General features: G+C 42.8%; 1 protein-coding gene and 1 long non-coding RNA gene across 7 annotated transcripts in view; one reads left to right on the forward strand and one right to left on the reverse strand.

Moving 5' to 3' along the window:
* CTNND2 (catenin delta 2) overlaps window positions 1-11,636 on the forward strand; it is a 236,816-nt gene extending 225,180 nt beyond the window's left edge. For all 6 annotated transcript variants that reach the window (XM_060278053.1, XM_060278051.1, XM_060278050.1 and 3 more), the window contains 3 exons: window positions 295-423; window positions 7,581-7,654; window positions 10,136-11,636. In XM_060278053.1, coding sequence (XP_060134036.1) covers window positions 295-423; window positions 7,581-7,654; window positions 10,136-10,396 — 464 coding nt within the window. In that variant the 3' untranslated portion in view covers window positions 10,397-11,636. The remainder of the gene's footprint in view (window positions 1-294; window positions 424-7,580; window positions 7,655-10,135) is intronic.
* LOC118090339 (uncharacterized) overlaps window positions 5,520-27,342 on the reverse strand; it is a 66,273-nt gene continuing 44,450 nt past the window's right edge. The window contains exons 3-6 of the long non-coding RNA XR_004693238.2: window positions 19,605-19,809; window positions 8,945-9,001; window positions 8,250-8,283; window positions 5,520-5,764 (exon numbers count right to left, since the gene is read on the reverse strand). This is a non-coding gene — a long non-coding RNA (uncharacterized LOC118090339). The remainder of the gene's footprint in view (window positions 5,765-8,249; window positions 8,284-8,944; window positions 9,002-19,604; window positions 19,810-27,342) is intronic.

Here is a 27,342-nt window from a genome sequence, read left to right on the forward strand (position 1 = left end):
GAATTCCAGTCTCCGTGAGCAACAATTGTTAAATTTAACTGCTTTTCATTTGCCCAGATGCTTCAGGTTTTCAAATACCTTCTGGTTGCTTCACATGAGCTAAACAATTCCAGCCTTTCTATCAAAATGGATTATCCTTAATGCTTATGCATATAAGGTTGTTATTAAGTGGTTGAAGTAGCAGCATTCCTAAGAATTTGTGTCTGTTTATGTATTTATACTGGCGGTAGGTTTTTTTTTATGTACTTGTGTGATGAGAGAGGTTAAAAATCCAAATTTGTTTTTGTTTGCTAGCAAGTGCCCCAGCCTCACCTCGGGAAATGATCACTTTAAAAGAAAGAAAAACAGACTACGAGTCAACCGGAACAAATGCTACTTATGGAAATAAAGGAGAGCACACTTCTAGGAAAGACATAATGACAGGTGAGGCAGATGTCACATATTATATATTCAAAAACAATTGAAGCAAAAATATTGCATATACCTGTATGCAACACCTTTGCAGGCTTTAAGGTTTGCGGAGCATCTTTAGAGTCCCTCCCAAATGTAGATGTGTATTTGTATTGTTTATCATTATGCTGCAATTTGAGCTCCAGCTGACATTTCCTTGTACTTGCGATATTACTAGTGGCCATAATTTAAGCCCATATATTTTGTATGTGCCATACATTTAAAGAGGTCTGTAGTGTAGCTGCAAGCAATAAAGCATTGCTGGGTTAGATAGGAAATTATGATTTCTGTTCCTGCAGCATGATGTTTAATTCAGTGATAAAGCTGCGTATAGGAGAGAAGCTTGCATTCTAATAGTATTTTTTCTTCCATGGGGAAAAGAGGTTTTATAACATCCCCCACCCCCAAAACAGAAGGGCAGAGACGTGACTTGCACTACACATTTTGGCTTTGTGGTGTAACCCTAGATGAGCACATGTCGTGATCTCTAGCTACAGCTTTTGCATGAATATCATATGGCTTAGCAGAAATTGGAATAACCATGCATCAGTTGAGTACTCTAATCACCAGAACTTCATTTATATCTTTTTATCAGTTTTATCCTTAGGGAGTATAATTTTTTTCTACTCTCTTTAGGCACACCTCAGTGAAAAATATCTCATTCCTCCAAACCTTTGAGGAATCAGCTTAATTATTCATTGGTGTTAGCTACTGGATATTTAAGACTTGGATGTTTGTGTTGCTTTCCGAAAGAGCTGCCACTCCTCTCAAGCAGAGGCCAGATTATTCTGGGCAGAGCAGGAAGATCTGGGCCATAGAGCCAGAAAGCCTCTGCACCCCAACCTAGAGGAATGTTTCATGTCCCCCCCCCCCCATTTTCACTAGGGGGCTGTGAGGGGAGGCAATAAAGTGCATTAGTGGATTTGGGAGAGAACTATCTCACCCGAGTCTGCTGTTGGGAACTGTTGCCTAAATTTGGCGCTTTCTGCCAGTTGTGGGAAATGGTTGGCAAAATAACTTGAAAGGGAGAGAGATTGTAGGCTTGGCCACTCATTCTGGTTATGCCCCACCCATCCAACTCGGATTTGGGCTTAGACAGAGAGCAAACTTACTGCATGCTAAAAATGAAATTATTGTCCAAATGCACACAGAAGAGGGAGGCATTAGCCGACTTGACGGAATCCTGAACAGGGACACTTGTGAAGGGGACATCTTAAGAGGCCTTGGGCATGTTGACTATTCCTTTAATTTGGGAGGATTTAAAACCATGCAACTGGAGGTGGCCATAGATACTGGGACAAATCTGCCTCGGCCTCAGCTTGGTGACATTCTCCCCTCCCAGCACCTACCCATCTGCCAAGCTAAGCACTTGCTGGGCTTGTGCTGCTATCATGCCGAAGCATGTCCAATTGTGACACCTTGCACAGTGGCGGCTCACCTTCCATTCCCCACTACAGGCACAATTTTATCTTTGTAGCAAGTCCCTACACTAACCAGAGGGCAACAGAGAGGTGGAAATGTGTTGTTGCAGCGTCCCTGGATATTTTTCATTGTGCACAGAACCTGTTTAAACTTAGAGCTGTTCATTTTTCACTTTATTGAAACGGCTGTTGAAGTGAGCTCCCTCCCCCTTCATTTCCAAGTGTGAAACATACAAGCATGGTGAGGTGGAGGGAGGCTCAGCTACACTGAGAGAACAGGTGGAAAATTGTATGTATAAGTAAATAATAAGCATTCGTAATATTTAATTCCAGAGGTGGTAAACCACAGGCCATATCAGGCGCACTAGGCCACTTTAAATGGCCTCCCTCCCCATCACAGCACTGGGCTTGGAGGAGAGTAATGTCTTTGCCTCCCAGGATCACTGCAGCTTCAAAAAGTCAGGATGCTTGGAGGGTCAGGGGAAAGATCCAAGGGAATTTGCGGGAGAGGCTGCACAGATGCAGAAAGAGACCAAAGGGCAGGGAAGAAAGGATTGAGAGTGAGTGTGAGGAGGTGGGAGAGAAAGGGCTGCAAGGGATGTCAGGGGGAAGAGAATAAATTATGGGTTGGCAAGCTCAATGGCAATCTACCTAGGAAAGAATGGGAAATAGTATGGGATGATAGAGAAACCCTACATTACACAAAAGGAACTAGACAGTGGAAAGGATTCCATCTGGCTCTTTCTTAATTTTCTAAGAATTCCTCCATCATAGCATTGGACTTGAAATCTACAGAACCTCTAGACTGTGGTACTTGGTATTTCCTTTCCTTGCTGAGATTCTGAATGGTACCAGGAATCGGGAGCTGCTGCCATTCTAAACGTCTCATTCAGCAGCAATTCTGTTACATTTAGGATCTAACACAATTTGCTACTACTGATCACCAAATCCTTCAGGTTTTCACCAGGATTTCATCTAACGGAGCCAAAAGGTAAAACAAACTGTACAAAAGCTATGATTCTGTAGCATAGCCAGCGTGGAACATGGGATCCTTCACTCCTCACTAAATTCTGATCCATCAAGAATTCGTGACGAACCAGGCAAAAGGCAGCTTCCACATTCTGACAAGGTATTGTGCTTTTAGTGTTGGATTGCAGTGTTTGAGACCAAGTGAGGGTCATCACTTCACACATTACTAATGGCAATTCCAGTATCTGTATAATGCAACTTTTGCACATTCAAACTTTACATTAAAATGTTCCACCCAAAACTTAACCTGTGAAGCAGGCCTAATGTTGGACTCAGCTGACATTTGTGCTTTGTCTCTAAAGTTCATGCCTGGATTTTGGAGGACAGGCGAAAGACATCTTGCTTGTCAGGATCTAATTTGGTAACATGGAAGGCCATACAAATATATTTAATAATAATACCTTTATTGTCAATGTACAACAATGAAATTAACCGAGCCTCCCCCCCCCCACAAACACTCAATTTCATTGCGCACTCTGTGCTTGTCACACCAACCCCAACTTTATATCAAGACTTTATAGGAATTGCAGCACATTCAAGCTTATTTGAAACTCCCTGGCTACAGATTTTCTTTTTGGTGCCTGCTAGAAATGCCGTTGTGAATTTTAATTTTAACTTTTTGTTTCAAAGTACAGTGGTGCCTCGCTTTACGAATGCCTCGCACAACGAAAAACTCACTACACAAAAGAGTTTTGCGTTGCGCAAGGCATTCGCAAGATTTTCTAAGCGGCAAAGGAAGATCAGCTGTCAGTGCGGGAAGCTGACAGCTGATCTTCCTTTGCCAGGGGGGACAGAACTGAAACGCGGCGGTGCGGCGGCTGCCCCTGCCTGTCTTCCCCTTGGCTCAGGAAGACAGGCGGAGCAGCGGCCGCCGCGATTCGGCTCCGGAGCCGCCGCGCACAGCTAGGAAGACAGGCGGGAGGCGGCAGAAGCGCGTCTCTCCCCCGCCGCCTCGCCACGCACCGGCGGCATGAGACGGGGCTTCGGAGGCCGTCTTCGAAGCTCCGTCTCATGCTGGAGGTGCACGACGAGGCGGTGGGGGAGAGAAGCGCTTCTCCCCCCCTGCGCCTCACCGCGCACTGCCGGCATGAGACGGCACTTCCTTGGTGAAGGCAAGCAGGCGGGCTGTCTGTCTGCTTGCCTTCGCCGAGGAAGCCGAAACGCAGGCGGGGTAGGGGGAAAGCACAGGATCTTTCCTCCGCTTCTCCCCCCCCCCCCGCTGCCGCCTTTCACACAGCAGGGAGAGGACGAGGCTTCTCAAGCCCCATCCCATCCCCGCTGTGTTCCTCGCGCTTCGGCTCGGGGACTGGCAGCGGCAGCGCTTGCTCTCTTGGCTCAGGGAAGGCAGTCAGCCCTTCCCCGAGCCAAGAGAGCAAGCTCCACCGCCAGTCCCCCGGAGCCCATAGGAACGCATTGATTAAGTTTCAATGCATTTCTATAGGAAACCGCGACTCGCTAGATGAAAAATTCGTTACACGAATTGACCCGTGGAACAAATTAATTTCGTCTAGCGAGGCACCACTGTATTAATGGGATCAATAAAAATTTACACCTTTTGTAAACTGCTTTAAGGGCATTTTTTTTTACACTCGAGCAGTGTATAAATTTCATGCAATTAAATAAATATTACAGTGGTGCCTCGCTAGACAAATTTAATTCGTTCTGACAGTCAATTTGTCCAACGAAAAATTCGTCTTGCGAGGCACCGTTTCCCATAGGAACACATTAAAAGTTAATTAATGCGTTCCTATGGGCTCCGGGGACTGGCGGCAGTGGCGGCGCTTGCTCGCTTGGCTCCCTGGAAGGCAGGGAGACAGGCGGCAACAGCCCCGCAGCTCTCCTTGCTGTCTGCGGTGAGGGGATAGGAACGAACGGGGAGAAAGCAGCCCTTACCGTTCGTTCCTCTCCCCACCACCACCGACACAAAGCACAGATCCCGGGGTTGCCGGATCTGTCGGGCGGCAGGAGGGAAGAACGGAGGACCATTGGATCCTCCGTTCCTCCCTCCCCCCCGCCCGACAGATCCGAAGTGCGGCGGCAAAAAGCCCACGGCTGTGCAGGGGCTTTCGCACTGCCGTGCTTCGGCTCCGTCCCCTGGAGTCGAAGCCCGGCGGTGTGAAAGCGAAAAGCCCCCGCACCGCTGCACTTCGGCTCTGGGGGACGGAGCAGAAGTGCGACAGTGCGGGGGCTGCTTCCCCCCAGCCACCTGGCACACAGCTGCTTGCCTTCGCAGCCCCCGCACCGCCGCTCTTCGGCTCTGAACCCCAGAGCCGAAGTACGGCGGTGTGGGGGTGTTTTGCCGCCTGCCTTCCCCAAGCCAAGGGGAAGGCAGGCGGCAAAAAGCCCTGGCAATTTTTCACTGCACACTGGACTTTGCAGTCGGAGGTTTGTTTTTCTATGGCCACCGCTTCGCAAGACGAAGCGGCGGCCATAGCTCCGATCGCAAAATCCATTCGTCTAGCGAAAAATTCGTCTTGCAGGGCATTCGTTAAGCGAGGCACCACTGTAAGCAACTTCTAGTAAAGGCAGAACAAGTTTATTGCACTGTATCTACTTTGGCTTTTTCATCTTGTACATATTTGACCACCAAACCCCCCCCCTATTTTGCTTGCAATTTTCTCTATGCCTCCTCTACACTCGCTTGTTTTAATTGGGCACAAATATACAGAAGCAATAGCCTCATTGCTGCCCTGTCATATTCAGCACTTCATGAGCGATAAGCTTAGACAACAAAGCCAAAAATAATTGATCTACAACAGTTTGCATTATCTGATTGACAACAGAGATCACAAGTCTTATTTGCTTTTCCAGGTTACCTCAGCTGAGCTCAGGGCACGTTGTTACCACATCAAATGAAGCCTCGTCTGAAGAGAAAGGGAAGAATAAATGAAAGAAAAACATATTCTCTTTGTGTATGAAATGTGTACATCACCTTGAAAAAGAACCTCAACAGGCATGAAAACAAAACAGGCTCAGCCAATCTTAACAACAGTTCAATAAAACTTACTACAAAATTACAGCTTTGTGGGCTTTTTTTTAAATCCCCCCTGGCCAGATATTGTACACTGGTCTTCTTCCAGATTGTGTTGCATGTACAGATATATGTTTTCCAATAGCATAAAGATATCGAACACATGTGCACATATCCTGCCTCTGAATAAGTGCTAGCAGGAAAGGGAGATGATGGAAGAAAGCAGCAACAAGAGTTCCCTGTTGGAATGAGCCTATTACTCCCTGGTCTGACACTTGAAGGAATCTGGACTAAAGAGTGGGGCGAGAACCCTGAGTTTTCCATTTCATCCCCACCAGTAACAAGATTTGGTTCCAATACTACGTATATTATGTGTTCAGATATACAGCCTCTCCCATGTCACCAGCCTTTTTTTAAAATTCAGCTTCACTTGGCAATCTCTATTATCAAGTCCCTCCTTACAAAAATCAAAACTACAACACCTGTGTCCGATTTTTTTAAAGAGCTTTTTAATCAGGCCTCCACATAAAGTGGCCTCGCAAAGGAGGAAGAAGAATGAACCCAGCATGACTTCCAGATAAAGATCTCAGAAAGCTAAAAAGCAACTAATGTTACACTTGTCTGACTTTGCCACATGGAAAGACCAGGACCCATTCAGCAAAGGGATAGTCTGCCCACTGTGACTCATGCATTGGTAACCTCAAGCTTGGACTACTGTAACATGCTGCCCTTGGCATTGGTCAGGAAACCGCAGCTGCTGCAAAATGCAACGGCTGTGCTACTCACTGGGGTGCTTTACTACATGCATGCTGCAACACTTTTAAATTGCATTGCCTGCCAACTACTGAACCATGTTCAAGGTTTTGGTTTTGACTTACAAAGCCCTGAAGCACTTGGAACGAGGCTGCCTACAAGAGTGCATTCATTTCTACTGCCCTCTTATCATCACTGTATTCCTCTGATAGGGCAGCAATTTTGCGCTATAAGCAGCTAGGAAATAAGCACACCCAGGATTTTCGGGGTTGATCCTTCACCTTCAGAGTGCTGTGCCCACACAGGAAACAATCACAACCTTTGTGTTTATAAGTGATTCACATGCTATTTTAAAAGCCAAGTTCTATATGACCACAAGTGGTTTGTTTACATGCAAAATGGTGAATTTGCAGTTTAGACTTTAACATTGCTATGATGTTCCTGACTCTTGGGTTTCAATCCTACTGGAGATAATAAGGCATTAGGTGGTAATGAAAGCTACATGCTATAATTATCTGTTCTGTGAACAAATATAGATGGCCTGTAGCTCTTGACAATCAAATTCATTGAGTGACTCCATGTTCTGGCGTATTAATGGAATCCCTTCTGTCATAGCATATTGATTATTTTATTCACCTCTGTTATTTCCCCTTTTAGTGCCCCTTTTCCTAAACTAATAAGCCCCAAGATGCTTAGCCTTTCTTTACAGGAAAATGCTCCAAAACCTTCATCATCTTTACTCCCCTTTTCTGTGACTGCTCCAGTCCTGCAATAACCTAACTGAAATGGGGCCATCACCAGAACTAGAGTGTTTTCAATGTGCCTGCGCAACTGATTGCTAAGAAATGCATTATGATGCTTGCCTGTTTAAACCATGAATTACCCTTTTCACTTGCTACTAGCTGGCTTTCTGTTTGGTAACACAATTCCCTTTTCTCCCCCCTTCTCATCTTCAGCTCAGAACACTGGAATCTCTACTTTGTACAGAAATTCTTATGGTGCACCTGCTGAAGATATTAAACACAACCAGGTATGTGGCCAGAGCAATTCATTGTTTTTTGAGCCATAACAGAATCTAACACATAAAGAAAATATGAATCATAGGGAGGGCATTTTTGTGAAACTGTTGCAAACTCTTGGTAGAATGCCAGATTTATTTTTCAAATTAAAATGATGGCCTAAACACTCATGATTTTCACACAGTGTAATTTGAAAATAATATAGAATCAATGGCATTTGAAAATAATATAGAATCAATGCCATAAATGTAGTATTATACTAGTTCCAGCACAGGAGTGAGGGCATAATAATGATGTACAGTGGGACCTCGACTTATGAATTTAATCCGTTCCGAATGCACTCTCGTAGGTCGAAAACATCGTAAGTCGAGTTTCCAATAGGAAAAGCGGTTTCCCATAGGAATGCATTGGAAACGGAAAAACTCATAAGTCGAGGAAACCGCATCTAGCCGCGAACGGGTTTTCCGTTCGGATGTCGGAAAAATCGTGAGCGCACGGCCACTTTTTCCGCTCGTAAGTTGAAATCGTCGGATGTCAAGGAACTCGTAAGTCGAGGTCCCACTGTAGTCTTTAAAAATAAGGAAAGCAAAGTTCAGTTATTCCTACCTTTGTCTCTATCACCACTATTCCAGCAGTGTTCCTGCAAGAAGGAAATATATAATCACTTTTTCCAATCCAAGCAATTGGTGATAATGCTTTTCGTGGAGGGGTATTAACAATATACATGCAAGGATTCTATAGGATTCATAATATTTGAAGAACAGTTCTCCGCTTCACAATTCTTCACAATTCTTAACTATTCCCATCTAGCCCTGGGAAATGCCAACATATACCAGTCAAATATGGAAATGAGAGTAAAACTCAGCAGTTGCTGAAGACCATGTTCTTTTTGAGCAGCATCAGTAAATGTCACAAATATCTGTGTTATGATGCTTGTTTGGGAAATTTACCAATCTGCCATCATAAACAATAAGTAAATGTCATCCGGAGGCTGAGGAAAAAGGATTACATCTGGCCAATATTGTTTAGTCTTGAGATGTATTAGTAAATGTCAGAATGCCCTGCCAAAACTTGAAGAATTTCTGGTTAATGGTGTTCTGACAATCTCTGGTCATTACATGGGTGACACCCAGAGGTCAGGCCAATGATTCCTCCTGCCTGAGATTCTGCATTGGACTCGCAGCATCTTACACACCAGAGTGCAGACAGAGTGCACATTTTCAATCCAATTTCTTTTTTCTGGCATTCTGTATGGAATGAACAATATTTTACCCCAGTCAAATACCAAAAAGTATCCTTACCTCTGGCTTGCACTCTGTTAAACATCTTAGACCAAAAGAGCTTCTCAAAATTGAAGCCTAGGGAAAAATAATAGTTGTTGTTATTATTAGACATTTATTTGTATTCCACTTTTTGTTCCTAAAGTCCCCAAATCTAGGGGCAACAGATTAAATTACAACTGCACAAAAATACATTAAAACAAGATAATACCATCAATCATACCAGCAGTATAGATCAGCAGAATCATGAGATCAGGGGATACATCTGTTGTCATTAAAAACAGAGCAAAAAAGAAGTGTCTTTTGTGTCTGCTGAAAAGAAGGGATCATATTTGTGTGTCGGTGTGCCTGCTTCTAGACTTCTTTAGTAAGTGCTCTGGACTCAAAAGTTCAGTACATTGGTACCTCGGGTTACCAACAGTCCTGCTTACAAACGCTTCGGGTTACTAACTTTGCCCCGGGATATGAACGCAATCCGCTTCCATGGTCGCGGGAGTCCTATGTAGGGCATGCGCACCTTGGGTTAAAAACGCTTCGGGTTAAGAATGGACTTCCAGAATTAATTCATTCTGTTTGTAACCCAAGGTACCACTAATTTCAATTAGCTTGCTGCCTAAATATGTGAGGCAGGGAGCACAATGTAGGAAGTTAGCTCCTTGTCATCAAAGGTCAGTAGATGCCAAAATCTTGCTGAGCTTCTGATGATCTTCCAATTTAATACTTTGAAAATTATCTATTGGTAGTTTATTTCTCCTGCTGCTTTAACTGGAGCTTGGAAGATACAGCAGAGAAGTGCCTGGGAAAGGGAATCAGCTTTATGCTATGTACCATGAGACATTTCCAAAGCCTTTTTCTTCCATTCTTTCTCTGGTTTGCAAATGTTCCCACAGCCCCAAAAACATTGGCGACCCTTGCTGCAGACCCTTTGCTCTTTAACCATCTCCTTAAGCAAAACGTCTGTTAGGAGTAGTAATCAATGCAAGCGCAAAACAGTCCATTTAGAAAGATCAAGCAAAACGGTGCAATTAATGCCGGGGGGGGGGGGCTAAGAGATTATGAATGCAGCTGCTGAAATGCTGCAACCATTCATACTGCCAGCCCTAATAAGCATTGTTAAAGTGGAAGCATCTTATCTTCCTCCCTAAATGGTAAGCTTGATTCCCATCGCAACACTAATACCTAACAAGCTGAGACTTATTGTTCTGTTGATAGGTCTCAACACAGCCAGTTCCACAGGAGCCCACTAGAAAAGATTATGAACCATATCAGCCATTTCAGAATTCAACAAGAAACTATGACGAGTCCTTCTTTGAGGACCAAGTCCATCACCGTCCTCCTGCAAGCGAGTACAATATGCATCTGGGACTTAAGTCCACCGGGAACTACGTCGACTTCTACTCGGCTGCTCGGCCCTACAGTGAACTCAATTATGAAACAAGCCACTATCCCGCATCTCCGGATTCCTGGGTTTGAGATTTGGGCAAGGAAAAAACAAAACAAAAAGATGGCTCCGGGAACTGTGCATGTGCATGCATACCACAAGACATTCTTTTCCTGCAAATTTAGTTTGTTAAAAGCCTGTTCCATAGGAAGGCCCTGATAATCAAGTGTGGAAAACTTTTAAGATGCTTTTAGGTGGCTAAAAGATTTGGACATTAAGCACGGGAGTGTCATTAGAAATGGGGGAAATGTATATCTATTTCTGTATCTATATAATCCCGTCTCTCTCTATATATATATAGATATAGAAATATATTGTGGGGAGGGGGCAGCTTTGCAGTTGGCCCTTGTATGTAGAGTGTAAAACAAATAGTGCTGTATATTGAATGTGGCTGAAGGAAAGAGAGGAAGGTACAACAGCCGATGTAGGACCAGAGTTAAGCACAAGAAAATGAATAGTTTACAAAACCTTAAGGGGGACAGCTTCTCACACTTTGTTTCCTCTCCTCATCCATTGTGAATCTAGGCTTCAAGTTGCATTTGGGGTTTCCTCTGTACAGCAAGATGTTTCTTGCCTTTTGTTAATGCATTGTTGCAAAGTATTTGATGTACATTACAGATTTAAAAGAGAGAGAGAGAAGTGCATTGTGTATATTACACCAATGCCACAGTGTTTCTTCATCTATGGTTCTAAATATTGCTTCAATTTCAAAACTTTGAAATATGTATATGAATTTCCAGGGGGGGGGGGTCTTTCTTCCTTTCTTTCTTTCTTCCTTTTCTTTTCCCCAGTGCATTTTAACAAAAAAATACAAAACGGAATATTTAGCAGTATTGTTCGTTCTGATATGTGAATTTGTTTGTGGCAACTAAAAAAAAGGCATTCAGCAGTTTCTGACAATTAACATTCATCATTCCACACTCCTTGTCAACGAAGTGCTTTTTCACTGCCTAAAATTTTAGATGTAGATATTTGAAATAGATTTTTTCATTTATACCAGTTTTCTTTAAGATGATACAGTGTTAAAAAGAAAATAAATTACAATTGATCTGTCATCCATATTTGCTAAGAATGTCTATTTCCAAGAATCCTCCATCTAAATACACATTCTTGCTTGTGTGTGTGTGTGTGTGTGTGTGTGTGTGTGTATGTGTGTATGTATGTCCCCCCAATGTGTGCATAATAGTCTGTGTGTATGTTTGTGCAGCATAAAGCGTGTTCTGTTGCAGTGTTGCCAGACATGAGAGAATTCTCATCTACCTATGAGACTCGGGGTGGGGTGGTGGGGTGTCTCCACAAGATACGAGACCTTTTTGTACTCTCGTACATAAATACATAGACTTTCAGGCTTGCTAATTGCAGAAGTATTCTTCGGACCAACAAGGGGTGGGGTGGGGGTTAGCACAGAAACAGTTCCCAACATCTCACACAATAGTATGAGTGGGAGAGTATGCTAGGTGTCTAACATTTTCCTCTCTAGTGGAGCTATAGCAGCAGAGTACAGCAGAAAGGGATTCATTCCCCATTTATCCAGATAAATCGTGTGCTGTTTCCCTTTAGTAGTGCTGCTGAGGACCTGGAAGGGACAGAGGGATTCTACAAGAGGAGAAATCCTGATCCTCCTTTGCTTTAGGGTTAGGTGTGAAGGACAGCCGATATCCTTAGGACCTGGCAGCCTGAGGTGAGGAATTTCTGAGCAATGTCTGGCATCACTGCCCCTACAAGTTGAGAGTCCTTCCTCTCCTTCTCCCCCCCCCCCACCCCACCACATGTGGTCTGTCATTTTTTGAAGAAGAAGAAAACAAAGAGTTTTGAGACTGTGCTACTGTGGACTGACAATCTGGCCACACTGTTCCATCTGCTATTGCCTCTGTTATTTTTTTTAATTTATATATGTATATATTAAATTTTTCTCTACAGTGGAAATTCCAGTATGTATCGCCCCTTCCTTGCAGTGAGAGCTGACTGACCATCATTGGTGATTCATGTGGTTATCCAGCCCTAAGTACGCTACTTACTTTTTCCCTAAGGAAAGAAGGGAAAGCTTAGCCCTTCGCCCACAAACTCTAGTGTAAGAAAATGACTGAGCAGTCCTTTGCCATACATTTGAACCAACAGAGCAGGTTCCGCTCCTGTGAGGCACCAAGACTTGCAAGATTAATGTAACTGCCCTAAATGTGAGTTAACACTCTTGGGCCATCTGCTAGGTGAGGTTCCGTGTTCGTTCCCCACCCCAGAAGAAGTCAGAATGCAACAAGTAAGATGACAGAATGCATGGCTGAGAAGGAAACAAAGGTATATAACATTTCAGAGAGCAAACAGTAAATTGATATCTAAACGGTATCCTATCCTATCCTATCCACCATCACAACCCATGGAAAATATAGACCATTTCTGTACATTTTTAAATCTGGTGTAATATAATTAATGAAAAATAATATGTTTGAAATAGTGCAGCAGAGGAAGAGGGGGGCCTGGGTCTCCATCATTTGACAATTGTTGGTAAGTATAAAAATATTACATTGTGTGGTACTCCTTATCATTTACATAGTGGTGCAATGCACAGCCTTTTGGGAATTATACTGCAACTACTGCAATTTCACATTTAAAAGCAGCGGTGTACTGGCTGAAGTGCTGAACACAGGAGGAAAATGGCCTTTGGCCAGAGTACTGGAATACAGTTATCCTTGTTGAGTCAAATTGCTTGAAGCAGATTTAAAAACACAAAAAAAGTTGGAAGAATCTGATGCTGAAGTGCACACACTACATTACTATTTGCTACAACTTATGATAACATGAAGCTACATGGCCAATATAAAATTAATCAGGATTATTTTGAGTTTCTAATAAATGATGGTCATGTAATAGGATTTCAGGAGGTCCTCCTCCTGAGTTTGTTAGCCATTGAGGTGTCAGGTTAATTGTTGGTTTAAGAAGCACGTGGTATTCTTAATCAATGATAATGGTTTCATCTTTGCCTGATCTTTTATCACCAAAGAAAATATTTCAGAATGGCTAACCTGTATTAGAGCAGAAATAAACAGATGCAGAGCTATATATTGTAATGTAGATATGGTTTGTCAGTGATCCTAGCACTGTAGTTAACTTTTCCAGGCACGCCTTTCCAATGTACAATAAGCAACCCTCTCTCCTTTTGTTTTGGGGGGGGGGGGGACGGGACACATGTGAAAAATCTAGTTGAAGGAAGGGCTCAATGGATATATGTATATGATATATATAATATATATATCTGACACACCATTATTTTAGACACAAGTTGTTCCTGTTTTCTTTATTATTAACTGGATGAAAATTTAACATGCACTTAAGCATGTAAGTTATCAAAAATTATCCAGTTTTAGAAATCAAACAGAATGTTACTTTGCATCCGGCATAGCAGTGTCTTTGGTAGCATTTCATACAGAGATATGAGCATCACATTTTGACTTGAGTCTATTGTACATAGGAAAGAAATTTGCTTTGGATGGTGAGTGTGTGTTAATGTCCAGATGTGAAACAGTCATGCTAAAGGCCTGAGATAGCTAGGGTTGCAACAAGATGGGATTCCCACTACAGTAGTTCCAGAAGAAGCAACAGCCACCTCTGTCTTGCTGCTTCCCATGCCAAAGCCATTCGGGAGTAATGTACCACAATGAGCTGCTATTTTGTGCATAGCACAAGCAAGCTCTTATGTTTGGCATCCAATTCAAGCAAGCTTAGATGTTAACACTTATTAAGTAAAGTGGTTTACAATGAAAAACTAAATAATATAAACAAAAGACTAAAAAAAAAACCACTGTCGAGAACAGCCGCAGCTATATATTTCAGCTGCTGTTCCTCTTTCTGTTTGCAAGAGAACAGAATTTCTGGGCTCTGGGTGTAAAGGGACCTCTGACGTTTCCCTATCTAATAAGAGGACCTTCTCCAATCTCACATGGGGGACCTGAATGCAAGTTGCTGATCCATGAGATAAAATTTAGAACCTTTTGCTCTAAAAACTGGAATTTCACATGCACCCTTAACATTGGATTGGGACAAGCTTGCATTTGAACAAATGGGGATGCTGCCATCATGTCTCGTTCCATCATTACTAATAATGCATAAGCATAAATACAAACTTCACAGAGCATGGCAAATGTAGCCTAAAGAGAAGCCATTTTCAAACTGTCCCAGGGCCTCAGTCCGGTATACCTGAAGGAGCGTCTCCACCCCCATCGTTCTGCCCAGACACTGAGGTCCAGCTCCGAGGGCCTTCTGGCGGTTCCCTCATTACGAGAAGCCAAGTTACAGGGAACCAGGCAGAGGGCCTTCTCGGTAGTGGCACCCACCCTGTGGAATGCCCTCCCACTAGAGGTCAAAGAGAACAATTACCAGACCTTTAGAAGGCATCTCAAGGCAGCCCTGTTTAGGGAAGCTTTTAATGTTTGATGGATTTCTGTATTTTAGAATTTCTGTTTTTTTGGAAGCCGCCCAGAGTGGCTGGGGGAACCCGGCCAGATGGGCGGGGTATAAATAATAAATTATTGTTGTTGTTGTTGTTGTTGTTGTTGTTGTTGTTGTTGTTATTATTATTATTATTATTATTATTATTATTATTATTATATATCCTGAAGGTTCTGGGAAGCTGGGTGTGGACTTTTAGGTGACAACATTGGCAAACGGTTTGGAAGGTGTGACATGGGGATGTGGGCTTATTGCCCACATTCCCATGTCATATAACACCATCAGAGGAGCGTTGGGCACGTTCTAAGAAGTTGTCTCTCACCGTCTGCATGAGCCCAAGAGCTGAGCTAGCACTCCACACAAAAGGAGTGTAGGACATCCTCCAGAATCCTGCAATATGCAGTGGTTCTGTTGTGCGACAGATGTTCAAGCATTCCTTGCAGTCAAAACAATAAAGGCAGAATTGAGAGTAATGGGGGGGGGGAACCTCTGCCCTAAATAAAATACTGGGGAGTGGGGGTAATAAGATTTTTGATAACTAAAATGCTAAAATAATGAGAGACGGGAGAACAGCTGTTTGGTGCAGGAACGGCAGAGAGCCGAAGAGTTCACATGTAGCTGTTGGACAAAATGTTCAAGTCTGAAACAGGCTGAGCATTTAAACAGGGTATTGAGGGAAAGGGGTAGGTTTTCCCCTCCCTCCAGCATTTTAAAAGAAGTTGGAAAGACATAGGGAAAGGACAGCTTATGCAAGGGGCTTGTGCCACACACATACATTAAACTAGATAATCCCTAAACTTTTTTTGGGTTTCCCTGACTGATTTTTTTCCCCAAAGGCCAAAAGCTGCATTATTATTGGCTTCCGGTTTCCCTCCACCTTGCCCATTTTTTGTCCTGCAGTAGCAAATACTTAAGAGTAATGTTTGAATATTGAAACTCCAGTGACTTACTAAATCACTTTCCAGCTAGGCATATATAAATCCTTCACACCTGCCCAGTATTTAGGGGGCTTTGCAGATGGGTAGGTGGGTCAGTCGGCTGGTTGGTCTGTTGGTTTTTTCAAATGTTACCACAAACTCTTGGCTGTGTTTTTTCCCCCCCAGCAATGTAATAACCCACATAGAAAGAGGGATTCCAAAAATGTATAAAATGTATTTGTTGTACTGTAAAAATGTTTGATTTAAACACAGACTTCATTTTAGACTCCTAATCAACTGTGTAGATCTCTATATAAAAAGCTCATTGTTTTATTAAGATGCTTTTTATGGTCTGAAAGGATTGATTGAGCTATTATAATACTAACAAAACTGCACTACCATGAGCAATATTAAGCTTAAAAAGTGGACATTTCAAGAGTAAAATATTATTTAAACTATATTAATATTGAAAGTACATTTTGGCAATGTATAAACGCCCAAAAGTTAAAATAAATGTTGTCAAGTTAAATGGCAAAATACTACTACTACTACTACTAGTAATGAGAATCAACAGACTATACTTTTTCATTGTACATGTTGGTAGCATGTACAAAAGCTAACTTGAACTGAGATTTTCTATCAATAAATACTACTGTATTGTGGAGAGTTGCTGTTCATAGTGCAGTATGTGAAAAGCCAAAAGCAAGAAGGAATATATGCAGTGTTGAATGTATACAGAAGACATAACTCCTCGGTTCTCCATACATTTGGCACACATGCACACACAAAATGCTGGTGTAGCACAGGGGCGAAACGTATGATCCAGGAAACCCACAAACTTCGTAGTTCCCCTAGAACTGGGGTCGGCAACCTGCGGCTCCGGAGCCGCATGCGGCTCCTTTACAGCTTTGCCGTGGCTCTCTGCCCCTGCCTGGCTCACGCAGCCTCTTTAACCCTATCGGGGCTTCCTACTCGCCGGCTCCGAAATGGTGGACATGCCGAGGCTGGAAGAGTTGGGTGACGGAGGCACGGATAGCCCAGCCCTGATAGGGTTAAAGAGACACGCTTGCTGGGAAAGAGAGAGGCGGGCGCGGCTGCGAGAAAGGGCAGCTTTTGAGGAGCCGCTGAAATGGTGTTGTTGCTGCTGCTGCTGCTGCCGCCTCCTCGGGAGGCGGAGGTGGGGCGAGCGGGAGAGGTGTGTAAGGGGTGGGGGCTCGTCTCTTTCCTAGGGGGGAAAGAGGGGTAGGAGGGTGGTCGAGTGCTCTTGGTTCGCTTTATTTATGAGTTCTGTGTAGCAGAGGGGAGCTGGCACTGGAATTTTGTGAATCGGTTAAAATCTCAATTTTATATTAATTGTTAAAGTAAAGCCTCCTTGCTGGCTGCTTTTCGTTGATCAGTCCATTGTAACATCAGCGGGTTTGGAATGCACACCTATTGTCTTATCTGATCTCTCCCAATTGGGAGTGTCAATTGAAAGTGTAAACACATAGCACCTTTGAAGTCAGGAGCTGAAAAAGGGGTTTCCTCAGTCTTAGAGTCCCATCTGTTACTCATTCATAAAATGTATAAGGTCCTTTTTCCTGCCCCCTTTTGATGACAGGACGGAGGAAATAACAATTAAATGTTGGGGTGTTTTGACCTTTTGTTTGAATGATAAAAAAGTGGTTTCCTTTAACAAGATCTACCATTTGAAGTGTATTCCACAGGATGCAAGGCTGTTTTCCAATCCAAACCTGATAGTGACTTTTCTCTTTTATTTTCTCTTTCCACCCCTTTCCCCATGCTTCTCTCTCTTTACCCACACTCCTCCCCCCCCAAAATTCCTTTTAGGATTTTCAGTTTTCGCTTCACTCCCCCCCTCACGGTGTTTCCCTCTCAAACTGGTCCTCCTTTTCTTCTACTATCCCCCCCCCATCCTCATTGCATCCTTCTTCTCTCTGCCCCCCTTTGCCACACACACACACACACACACACACACACACACAGAGAGAGAGAGAGAGAGAGAGAGAGAGAGAGAGAGAGACTGTTTGTTCCCCTGCCCCCTTTCCTCGCATGTCAGAACTGGAGCTTGCATAAGTTCTTCTTTCTGCTCTGCTACAATATAAACCTACCCTTCACATTCTTGAGCACTGTTCTTTCATTCACCCCCCTTTTTTGCTTGCTTCTGTTCTATAGCTGCAATATCAGCTCTCTCCCCCTTCAATACATACTTCAATACAGTAAATCTGTTGCTGATTGGTGCTGATTCAAAGTCTCTTGGAGGGCACCAGGTTGACAAAGGCTGCTTTACACAGCCAGCGTTCTACACTTCCCCACCTCTACTTGCTCCCCTGTGGTTTGTGTGTGTGCCCCGCCCTCTTCGCCCGCTCTGCCTTTCCCCCCTCCTTCCCTTTGGAAAAGGGAATACTCTTCCATGCCTTTTTTCCTGCTCTGTAACTGGATTAGTTTTGAGCATGGAACAGCTGTATTAAAAATCCAGAGAATGCAATAAAGCATCATTTAATATTTGGTTAAAGGATTATTTCATACAATCATAGAATTGTAGAATGGGAAGGGTCCCGAGGGTCATCTAGCCCAACCCCCTGCAATGCAGGAATCCTGCCCACAGCTGTGAGCCATCCCTGGGTAGGCTCGAACCACCAGCCTTGTGGTTAACAGCCAGACGCACTGACCCATCAAACTGTAAAGAGCAACTGGTTCTTATTATTAAACAATTCCTGCACCCGACATACAGAGAAAATGAATCATAAGCTATCTCTGTGCTGTGAAAAAACAACAACACCTCTACAGTATTGATTGTTAATTTCTGCCAGGCCAGACTGTTGCTCAAAGGAGCAGGAGTGGTGAAAGAAGTTTGCAACCTTAATTTCATATGAAAACAGCTGTCTGGCAAACTGCTTTCTGAAGCACTTTCCCCCTCTTTTGAAAAGGCATGGGGCTTGGGCCAAGCAGGGAGGGGAGGGACTTCAGGCAGGGAGATGGGTGAGGGGCTGGGTGAGGTGCAAAGAGAGGTGGGTTTCGGTTAGGACCGTTAGGTGTAAAGGGGGCAGGGTTTGGTGAGCTGTGGGGGAAATAGGGTTGGCAAAGGGGATGGCGAGTGGAGCAAGCAGGGGTGGCAGCCTGTATAGGATGAGGGGCTTACATCTAGGCATGCTAGGAAGCCGCTACCCCTTTGGACAGTTTTAGAAATGGAGTCAGGGAACTAGGCTGGGAGTGGAGAACAGTGTGTTCTTTAGAGGCTGCTGCATCAGGCCAATGGCCCATCTAGTCCAGCATCCTGTTCTCACAGTGGCCAGCCAGACGCCTGTGGGAAACCCACAAGCAAGACCTGAGCACAAGAACTGTTAAGTGAAAGTCTTTTTTTTCTTCAGATTGACAGCTGACTGCACGATCCTGTATATATAGCATTAAGTTAAGAAACAATATATGCAGTGTTATATTTGTTTTAAATGTCGCAATGGTTTTGCGGCTCCCAGTTTTTTTTTTCCTTCAGAAGCGGGTCCAAGTGGCTCTTTTTGTCTTAAAGGTTGCAGACCCCTGCCCTAGAAGTAGCCAGCTTACTGCACTCTATATGTTTCTGAACTCACATCAGCTACAGACAACAATCTAAATTCATCTGGAGGGGAGTATATTGACTACCCCTGTCTTAGGCAATCAACTCTTGACCCCTTATTCATGCAACCTCATTAAAGAAATAGTCCATTAACACCAATACTTCTCCCATCGTTCTAAAGAATGCTGCAGAAATCTAGCATATCATTGGTCAAGATACTGAATATGTCAGAATGATACGAAGACTGTTCCATTTACTTTAGGGTTCTCTCTAGCAGCCGTAATAGTGCAAACACGTCATCCCCATCCACCCTGATTTTTATCCTACCTCTTGCTCCTTTGGGGAACCTGTTCTTCCCCCAGCTAAGGTGTTTGCAGGCCAGCTCCTCTCCCAATTTCACACAGCAGCACATAAGACACCAGCCAGTTCTTCCTCAGCAGTTGTTGAAAACAAAGCACGGACAGCAATGCTCCCTGAGCAAATTTTCTCCCGAGAATTGGTGTTGTTCCTGGCCAGCTGCTTCCAGTCCAGCCTGTGCCAAGGAGAAAAGGAATGGAAAAATTAGGGGCAGGAGGTACTTTCACTCCACTTAGGTCTAAGGGAAGCACATTTGACCTGGCCCACCACCCAACACAACTGTGAAGGCACGGCCTAACCTGTCAGGAGATGTTCCTGCCACAGAACATCTATCTGCAAATACAATCTGCTTTTAGGCATGTACTGTGAACAATGAACAGAACTCCTGCAGAGCAAAAATCACCAGCCTTTCTCAAACTGCAGGGAGGAAAGTAAGCAAGCAAATGTGGGGATGCTAAATCTAACACAGGTCCTTTTGGGGCTAGTAGGCACTTTTGCAAGTTGGAGAAAGTACCATGGGTTCTAGTCACAAAATAGCTGTCATGGATTGTGTAACATAACACAAAATGGATACGGCTTAACACAAAATAATGAGCAGACAGACAGAACGAAATGATGTGGTTATGACCCCGCCCCCATCAGCCAACCCATCAATGGGAGGGAAAGACATCAGCATCAGCTACCTCTGCATGCACAGAGAAAAGCTTTTTGCACCTCTGGCAGAGTGGGAACCTGGGAACTAATAGCATCACAGAAGGCGTTAAGAGAATAGTTAGGAATCACGGGCTGTGACAACCTGGAGCGATACTTAGTCAAAACCAGGGATGAAAGAAGCTGTCAATTTTGGTTCTCCCACTTTCTCAGTTTTCCAATAGTTCTGCAGCAATTCATTTGAAAAAATCCACCTGGAAATTCATCAGTCTTTTCAAATCACAGAACTAACTATGCAATTGGAACAACGGGCAGTCATCTAGTCCAAGCCCCTGCAATGCAGGAATGTTTTACTCAATGTGGTGTAAGAGGCTCATGCATGAGCTATCCATCATTGGCTTTAGTGAAAACTCCTCCAAATAAACACATTTTTGTATGCAGTTTTGACTAAAGTACACATTGTTGCAAGCCATTTCTCCCCAATACAACACATTTTTCTATGGGGTTTTTTTTTTAAAAAAAATGTATTCATTTTTATGCAAACTTTCCCCAACTCTATGCATTTTGGTAAACATTGGTTGGTGAACTGCATTACAAAATTCAGGCAAGTGAAATTTTCAAAAGCTAGCTGTTTTGGTTCTCATGTTTCAGAAAATGGGGGTTTGATGGATCCACCTGCAAATGAGAACAGATTTTAATTTATTTCCTCTCCCTAGTGAAAACTAAAGAGACCTTAGTAAGGATCAAACAAAAAGGTAGGTTGCAGGATATGGATGACACAGCCACAGACTAGGATGGGGGATAATGGGAACACTGCATGTATTTCTTGAATTTCAGTGGGTAAAAGGCAAGCCGTACTTGGTACCTTTACATTTTGTGGGGCGGGGACCCTCACCCACTGCTTTTTTGGGGAGGCTATGGAATAAATTATTTGGATATAACTGGGGTGAGTTAGGTGATGTGGATTTCTTCCTTTTCCCCCATAATGTGAGCAGTGGCTCAAAGGCAAATTGTGTGTCAATATGGCATCTATTAAATGGCAGGCCCACATTTCCTCTCACCTGCTGCAGCCAAGGAATAAATATATATATATATAAAAGATGTTGGATGAGGAAGTTTAAGGATAGGAAAGCAAATTAAGTACTTCTCTGGTTCAGATTACAACCCAGACTGAAGAAGAAATTTGGGGTCTTAAATTCTTGCCAGAAACTGCAATCAAAGATTATAAATGGCTGAGATTCACATTGTGAGGCAGAGAATGCTGAATGTCAGGGACACTGCTAATTCTGCGGCTCACTGGCAACCTTCATGAAAAATAAGAACCCACTCTCTTATAGTTCGACAAAAGCTTCCTTGACTTCTCAGCTGGTGACTGTTCTTATTTACTAATGGAAATAGGCAAGTGAGTATTTACAAGGCTAAACTAATTGCTCAAATAATTTAGAAAATCTTAGCTAAAAAGGTCTCTCCAACAAGTGGGATGAAATTGATGCTTATTCAGAGCTTTCTTAAGAGGCAAGCTAAGAACTGAATATGCAGGGTATTGCTGATCCATTAATTCCCTTGTTCTGCTAACACCATTTTCATGGGACCATAAGAAGCTGGTACAGTGTTCATCACACTGCCTGCAATTTCACTGTAATGTTCCTATAACTGAGTTGTGTTTTGGCAATGTTTATTAGATTACATTAAAGTGAAGGTGCCCTTTGTAAAGAAACCAGGCTCCCAGCTATCTCTCTGTTAAGAAAATAGTCTGAAAACAAAACTTTGTGATCCTGATTTCTTTTCTTTTTTTATGAATGCCTGTGTTATACAAGAAAAACCCAACTTTGTCTCTTAAATTTGCATATTAAAGAACTGCTTTCCTTATGTCGAAAAGAGCTGTGACGGCAGTAAAGGAACGTTTGATATGATCATTTGATAAAAGAAAGTAAGGAAAACTAATGAACCCCAAGAGATGCATTTTTGCATAAGGAAAAAAAGTGCCCTTTCTAAGGCAGGACATTCAGAAGAGAGAGGCTCCTTATGTTCTTCTAACAATGATCAGTCAAAATAAATAGTGGATTGCATCACATTTTGTCGTGGGGCAAGTTCCCTTTTATTTTTTGTGTTGGAAAGGTACAAAACATTCAAACAATTGATCACAGGCATGCAAAAAGTTACCCGTGGGAGTTGGTGGGAGAAAAACAAAATCCCCGCCTTGTGTAAGCATTGTAACAATCTGACCTGGTTGCTTCAGTTCAGACCTTGCCAAGTTAACCTGACTGTACAGGGAGAAAGAGATTTGGCTAGCAAATACCAGATGTGGCACACAAACAAATTATGAACGACTTACAGAATTTGGTACAGATCTGCATATATTTGTGTAGATACTGTTGGTAGCTGTGGCTAAAGGAAAGGAATGTGGGCAAAGCACTGCAATACCGTTCCAGAAATTTCACCAAGCACTGGCCAACCCATTCCCAAGAATCTCTGCTGTAGGAAATGGGGCATCTGTGTCCCACCCAATATGTTGCTAGATTGCTTGGCTGCTCGGCCATTGGCTCGGCTGGCTGGAGCTGATGGAGCTTGAACAGCATCTGGAGGGCCCACCAGCACCACAAAGATTGTGGTGGTGGATCAGACAATGGGTCCGTTATTCCATCTCCAACAATGGCCAGCCAGATGCCTTAAGAAGACCAGAAGTGTGCCCTGGTGTAGCAGGGTGGGGCTTGTGTGAGACCCCAGCGACCAGAGGTACACTACCCTTTAATCATAGACGACTTTTAGCTTGTCATAATACCTGGTAAGTCCTTTGGTAGACCTGTCTTCCATTTGTGTGATAACTTCTTTAAAGTATCCAAACTAACAGCCACTGCCACATCTAGTAGCAATGAATTCTGAAAGTTAAGTATGTTTGTGGCACTTCCTTTTGTTTATTATGAAATGAGTGCTGGCCGGTTTCATTGGGTGGCCCTAATTTCAGTCTATGCTCTCTCTCCATACCATTTATAATCTGATCAACCTTGGTCCTATTCCCTTCCCGGTTACCGGGTAGTCATTATCCTTTTCTAAAATAAAAGATCCCAAACACTTGACCTGCATATAAATGAAACATCATAGAATCACAGAATCTTAGAGTTGCAAGGGGCCCCAAGGGTCATCTAGCAAAAAAACCCTGCAACTTCAGTCCCTTTATTATTTTACAGTGTAGTCCCATTCATGTTTACTCAGAGGTGTATCCCCCACTAGTAAGTGCATTTAGAATTGTAGCCTTCATCTACTAACTTGCCTGGGAGTTAGTCTCTCAGAATTACTTACTTCCGATGAATCGTGGAAGATTGCCCCTTTCAGTACCTTCTCCAACTCTGTTATGACCTTGCTGAGGTGGGGTGATCAGAACTGTGCACAACTTTCTAAATATGACTACATCTTGGATTAATATAATTTGTTGCTGGCATTCGTCTGTCTCAAGAGACAATGGAAGAGTGTGCCATCAGGGGTAAAATCAATCTGTTGGAGAATTACAGCGCCTGCTGTGGCAGTGAGACGAGTATCACTGTGAAACTTGGTTTTTTGGTCAATCCCATTGTTTCTTAAATAGCACAATAATAAGTATATTATGACTATTACCTGCTTAATTGCCAAAGTGGATTCAAAGTGGTTTACAGGTATGAAACCAGTTATAAAGGGACACGGCAAAGGGATGGTATCCGCAATATACAAAATACTACTCCAAAATCCCACAAACTCCCTAGACGCAATCAAAAAGCAAAGGGAGGGTGACATAGGATATGAAATCAACCCCACCCAATGGACCAGAATGTGGTCTAAACCCCCCTTTAAATCCATATCAATGAAAAGAAAAGAACTCACCCTAAAACTCACCTACAGGTGGTACCTAACACCAGGAAAACTAGCACTAATATGCCCAGGAACCTCACCAAAATGCAGGAGAGGGTGCACCTCTACAGGCATATACCTCCACATGTGGTGGGAATGCCCCAAAATCCAATTATTCTGGACAACAACCATACGAGAAATATACAAAACAACCAAGCAAGTACTGTGTTTCTCCGAAAATAAGCCAGAACCCCCGAAAATAAGCCATACCCCCGAAAATAAGCCATACCCCGAAAAGAAGCTATAGTGATAGGCAGTTTAACCTTGTAGGTTAAACTGTACCATACTTTAAAAAAGACATCCTCTGAAAATAAGCTACCGTGGTTTTTTTTTTTGAGGAAAAATAAATATAAGACGGTGCCTTATTTTAGAGAAACACGGTAATAGAAATCACTCCAGAATTGGCCTTACTAAACATCTTCCAAGGCATAATGCCCATTTACACCACAAAGAAACATCATAACCAGACATAACCAGAAACATCATAACCAGACATTGGAGATACCTGTCAGGAGTAAGCATGGACCAATGGTACCGAATAGTATGGGAAACAGCCTTACTAGAAAAACTAATAAGCTGAAACTGACACAGGGACAAATAGAAGAGGATGTCTTCAGCCCGGTATGGCTCCCCTTTATCACACACAGCCCAACAAGACAACGACAAAAATCTACCGACAGCATACAAATCAGTATGGCTAACCTGATCCAAAACACCCACCCACCCCACTCACACATGAAAACAAAGACCACCACAGCTAACCACAAATGAACAACCCCAATCTCTCTCACCACCAAAAGAACACAAGCGAATAAAAGAGAACCTACACAAGCAACGCTGACATCAAACCTTACATATATTAAGTAAAATAGAAACATCGCCACCCCACCCCACCCCCCTCCTACCCCCTATCCCCGTTCCTCCTCTTTCTTCCCAGTGTTTCAACAAATGAAATAGACTTGCAAAAATGATACATGTAAGAATAAGAGAGAGAGACACTGCACATATCTTTGTAAATCAAGAAATCTTTAATATAAATACTTTTAAAAAACCAGTTATAAAGAAATACACATACCTAAGATACACAATAAAAGAATTCTATCAAAACATTAAAATAAATATCTACAATTAAAATGTGTGCTAAAGCAAGTCCATTCAAATAGTATAAGACTTAAAAAAAAGTTTAGGTATAATACTTAAATCTGGAGGTTTAGGTCACGAGAGCTGATATTTCCAGAGTTTTAAGTAGGGCTGAGTAAAAATTATACATTTTCCAAGTTTTCCTCCCCACAGGGGTCCACTCATTCCCTTTCGAGGACACTTTTAAATAGTTCAATCAAATTTCATTCTTTTAAAGCACAATTTTTGATTGAACACTTCTATGCTCAGTCTACTGAAATAATTATTCCGTGCCTTGTTAACACAATGTTTTCCTATTCCCTACATGGTATCAGATTGTGTGTGTGTGTGTGTGTATGAGATCCCTTTTCCAACATGGTATCTAATTAGCCCTTAAGCAAACTGGCATTGAATCCAGATCATGTGTTATGCATGCACCAAAAGTCTGATAACACAAAGAAGGATGGAAACTGCTGTGAAGAAAGTAGTTTTAAATCAATCATCATTATTTGATGTATTTAATGTTTGATTAAATCAAACATCATTATTTGATGTATTTTAATGTTTGTTTGAAGCCGCCCAGAGTGGCAGGGGAAGCCCAGCCAGATGGGCGGGGTATAAATAATAAATTATTATTTATTTTGAGAAACAGTTACCAAACTCCTATGTTTCTTAGCCCCTAAATATGCAAATGTTGACATGATAATTAAAGAGAGGAAAGCCACCAAAACTCATACAGATCTAATTTTATTTAAAAAGTATACCAACATTTTCCCACTTATAGCCAAAGCTTTTTTAAAATAATAATTTAAAAATCCAGGTAGGTCTTGTATATGTACTGCTAACCAAAATTCCTTTCAGCAGGAACAATAAAAAGGAAATGAGTCAACATGGCTCCCTGCAGCAGTATACAACCCTACGATGTCCCTATTTTCATTTTCATTAGAGAAATGTTGGAAGGTACGTCCAGATTTCAAAGCCGTAGCTGATGTCCGGGGGGAATTTCCAAAATGCAGCAAGTCAATTGAAAAATTGCAGGCTCAACAACTTTCAGGGTGTCCTGGCAACCCTATGATCATACATAACCAAAGCCAAGTTACAGACCACTAAGAATGCACAGTGAGACAGCATAGATTTCAGAGAATAGTAAGGAAGCACAAAGCTTATGTGGCCAGCATGCATCACAGCCATCTTGGAAAGGCCTTCAGCAGTGGCCTTCTTAAATGTACAGTACAATCCCTTCTCACATTAACTCTGTAGTGTCAGTGCTGCCACAGCACAGCTCTTTCCCACGCGGTAAATGGAAGATCAAACTGAAAAACACTTTACCCCATTATCCGGTTCAGGCCTTCTGACACGGCCTTCATAGTGCAGGAAGCAATCAGTTTTCTAGTGACTCCAAAAAGACATGAGGGGCCCTTCGATGAAGCGGAGCTGAAATTAAAACTGATAACGTCCCACTCAGGAAATGAAACAGGAAGCTATCAGAAGACGAGAGTAGCAATGCAGAGGCAAAATGATAATATATCACTTTCAAGCATCATGTGGAATAATTGTCAGATGTGTAATGAATCATCAGGGCTTCAAAGCAACAGCTGCATGAGCTGGTCCTGGGCTTACTCTTCTCATTACGCAGCTGCGTAAGACCCAAGAGCCCCGAGGTCTCTTAAGGGCAGAGGCACTGCCTTGCTGGGGAGGGATAGCAATTCTAGTCCCAGAGGGCACTGCCTGCTATTGCTGCTCCCATATCAGTTCTTCACCTCCACTGGCATCCAGAAGCAGAGGCAAGTGGTGAGAAGGAAGATATATTTGAGGCACAATAACCGAGGAGGATAAAAGGTGACGGCCACATTCAGAGGCAGAGACTTGTTAGTCCCAAATTCTGGTTCAGAATGGGACCTTGCACTTCCTTCAGTTTGGCTTGAATCAGGATGGCCATATGAACTTTAACAATTTTAATAAAAAAAAATTTTTTTTAAAAAAAGAAGGAAAATTCTGATCCTAAACCTCCACCGCCTTCGAGGAAATCTTCGAGAGAAGAAAAGGCTAAGGCTAA

The sequence above is a fragment of the Zootoca vivipara genome, chromosome 8 (genome assembly GCF_963506605.1).
Source record: "Zootoca vivipara chromosome 8, rZooViv1.1, whole genome shotgun sequence".
In the NCBI taxonomy this organism is placed as follows: domain Eukaryota; kingdom Metazoa; phylum Chordata; class Lepidosauria; order Squamata; family Lacertidae; genus Zootoca; species Zootoca vivipara.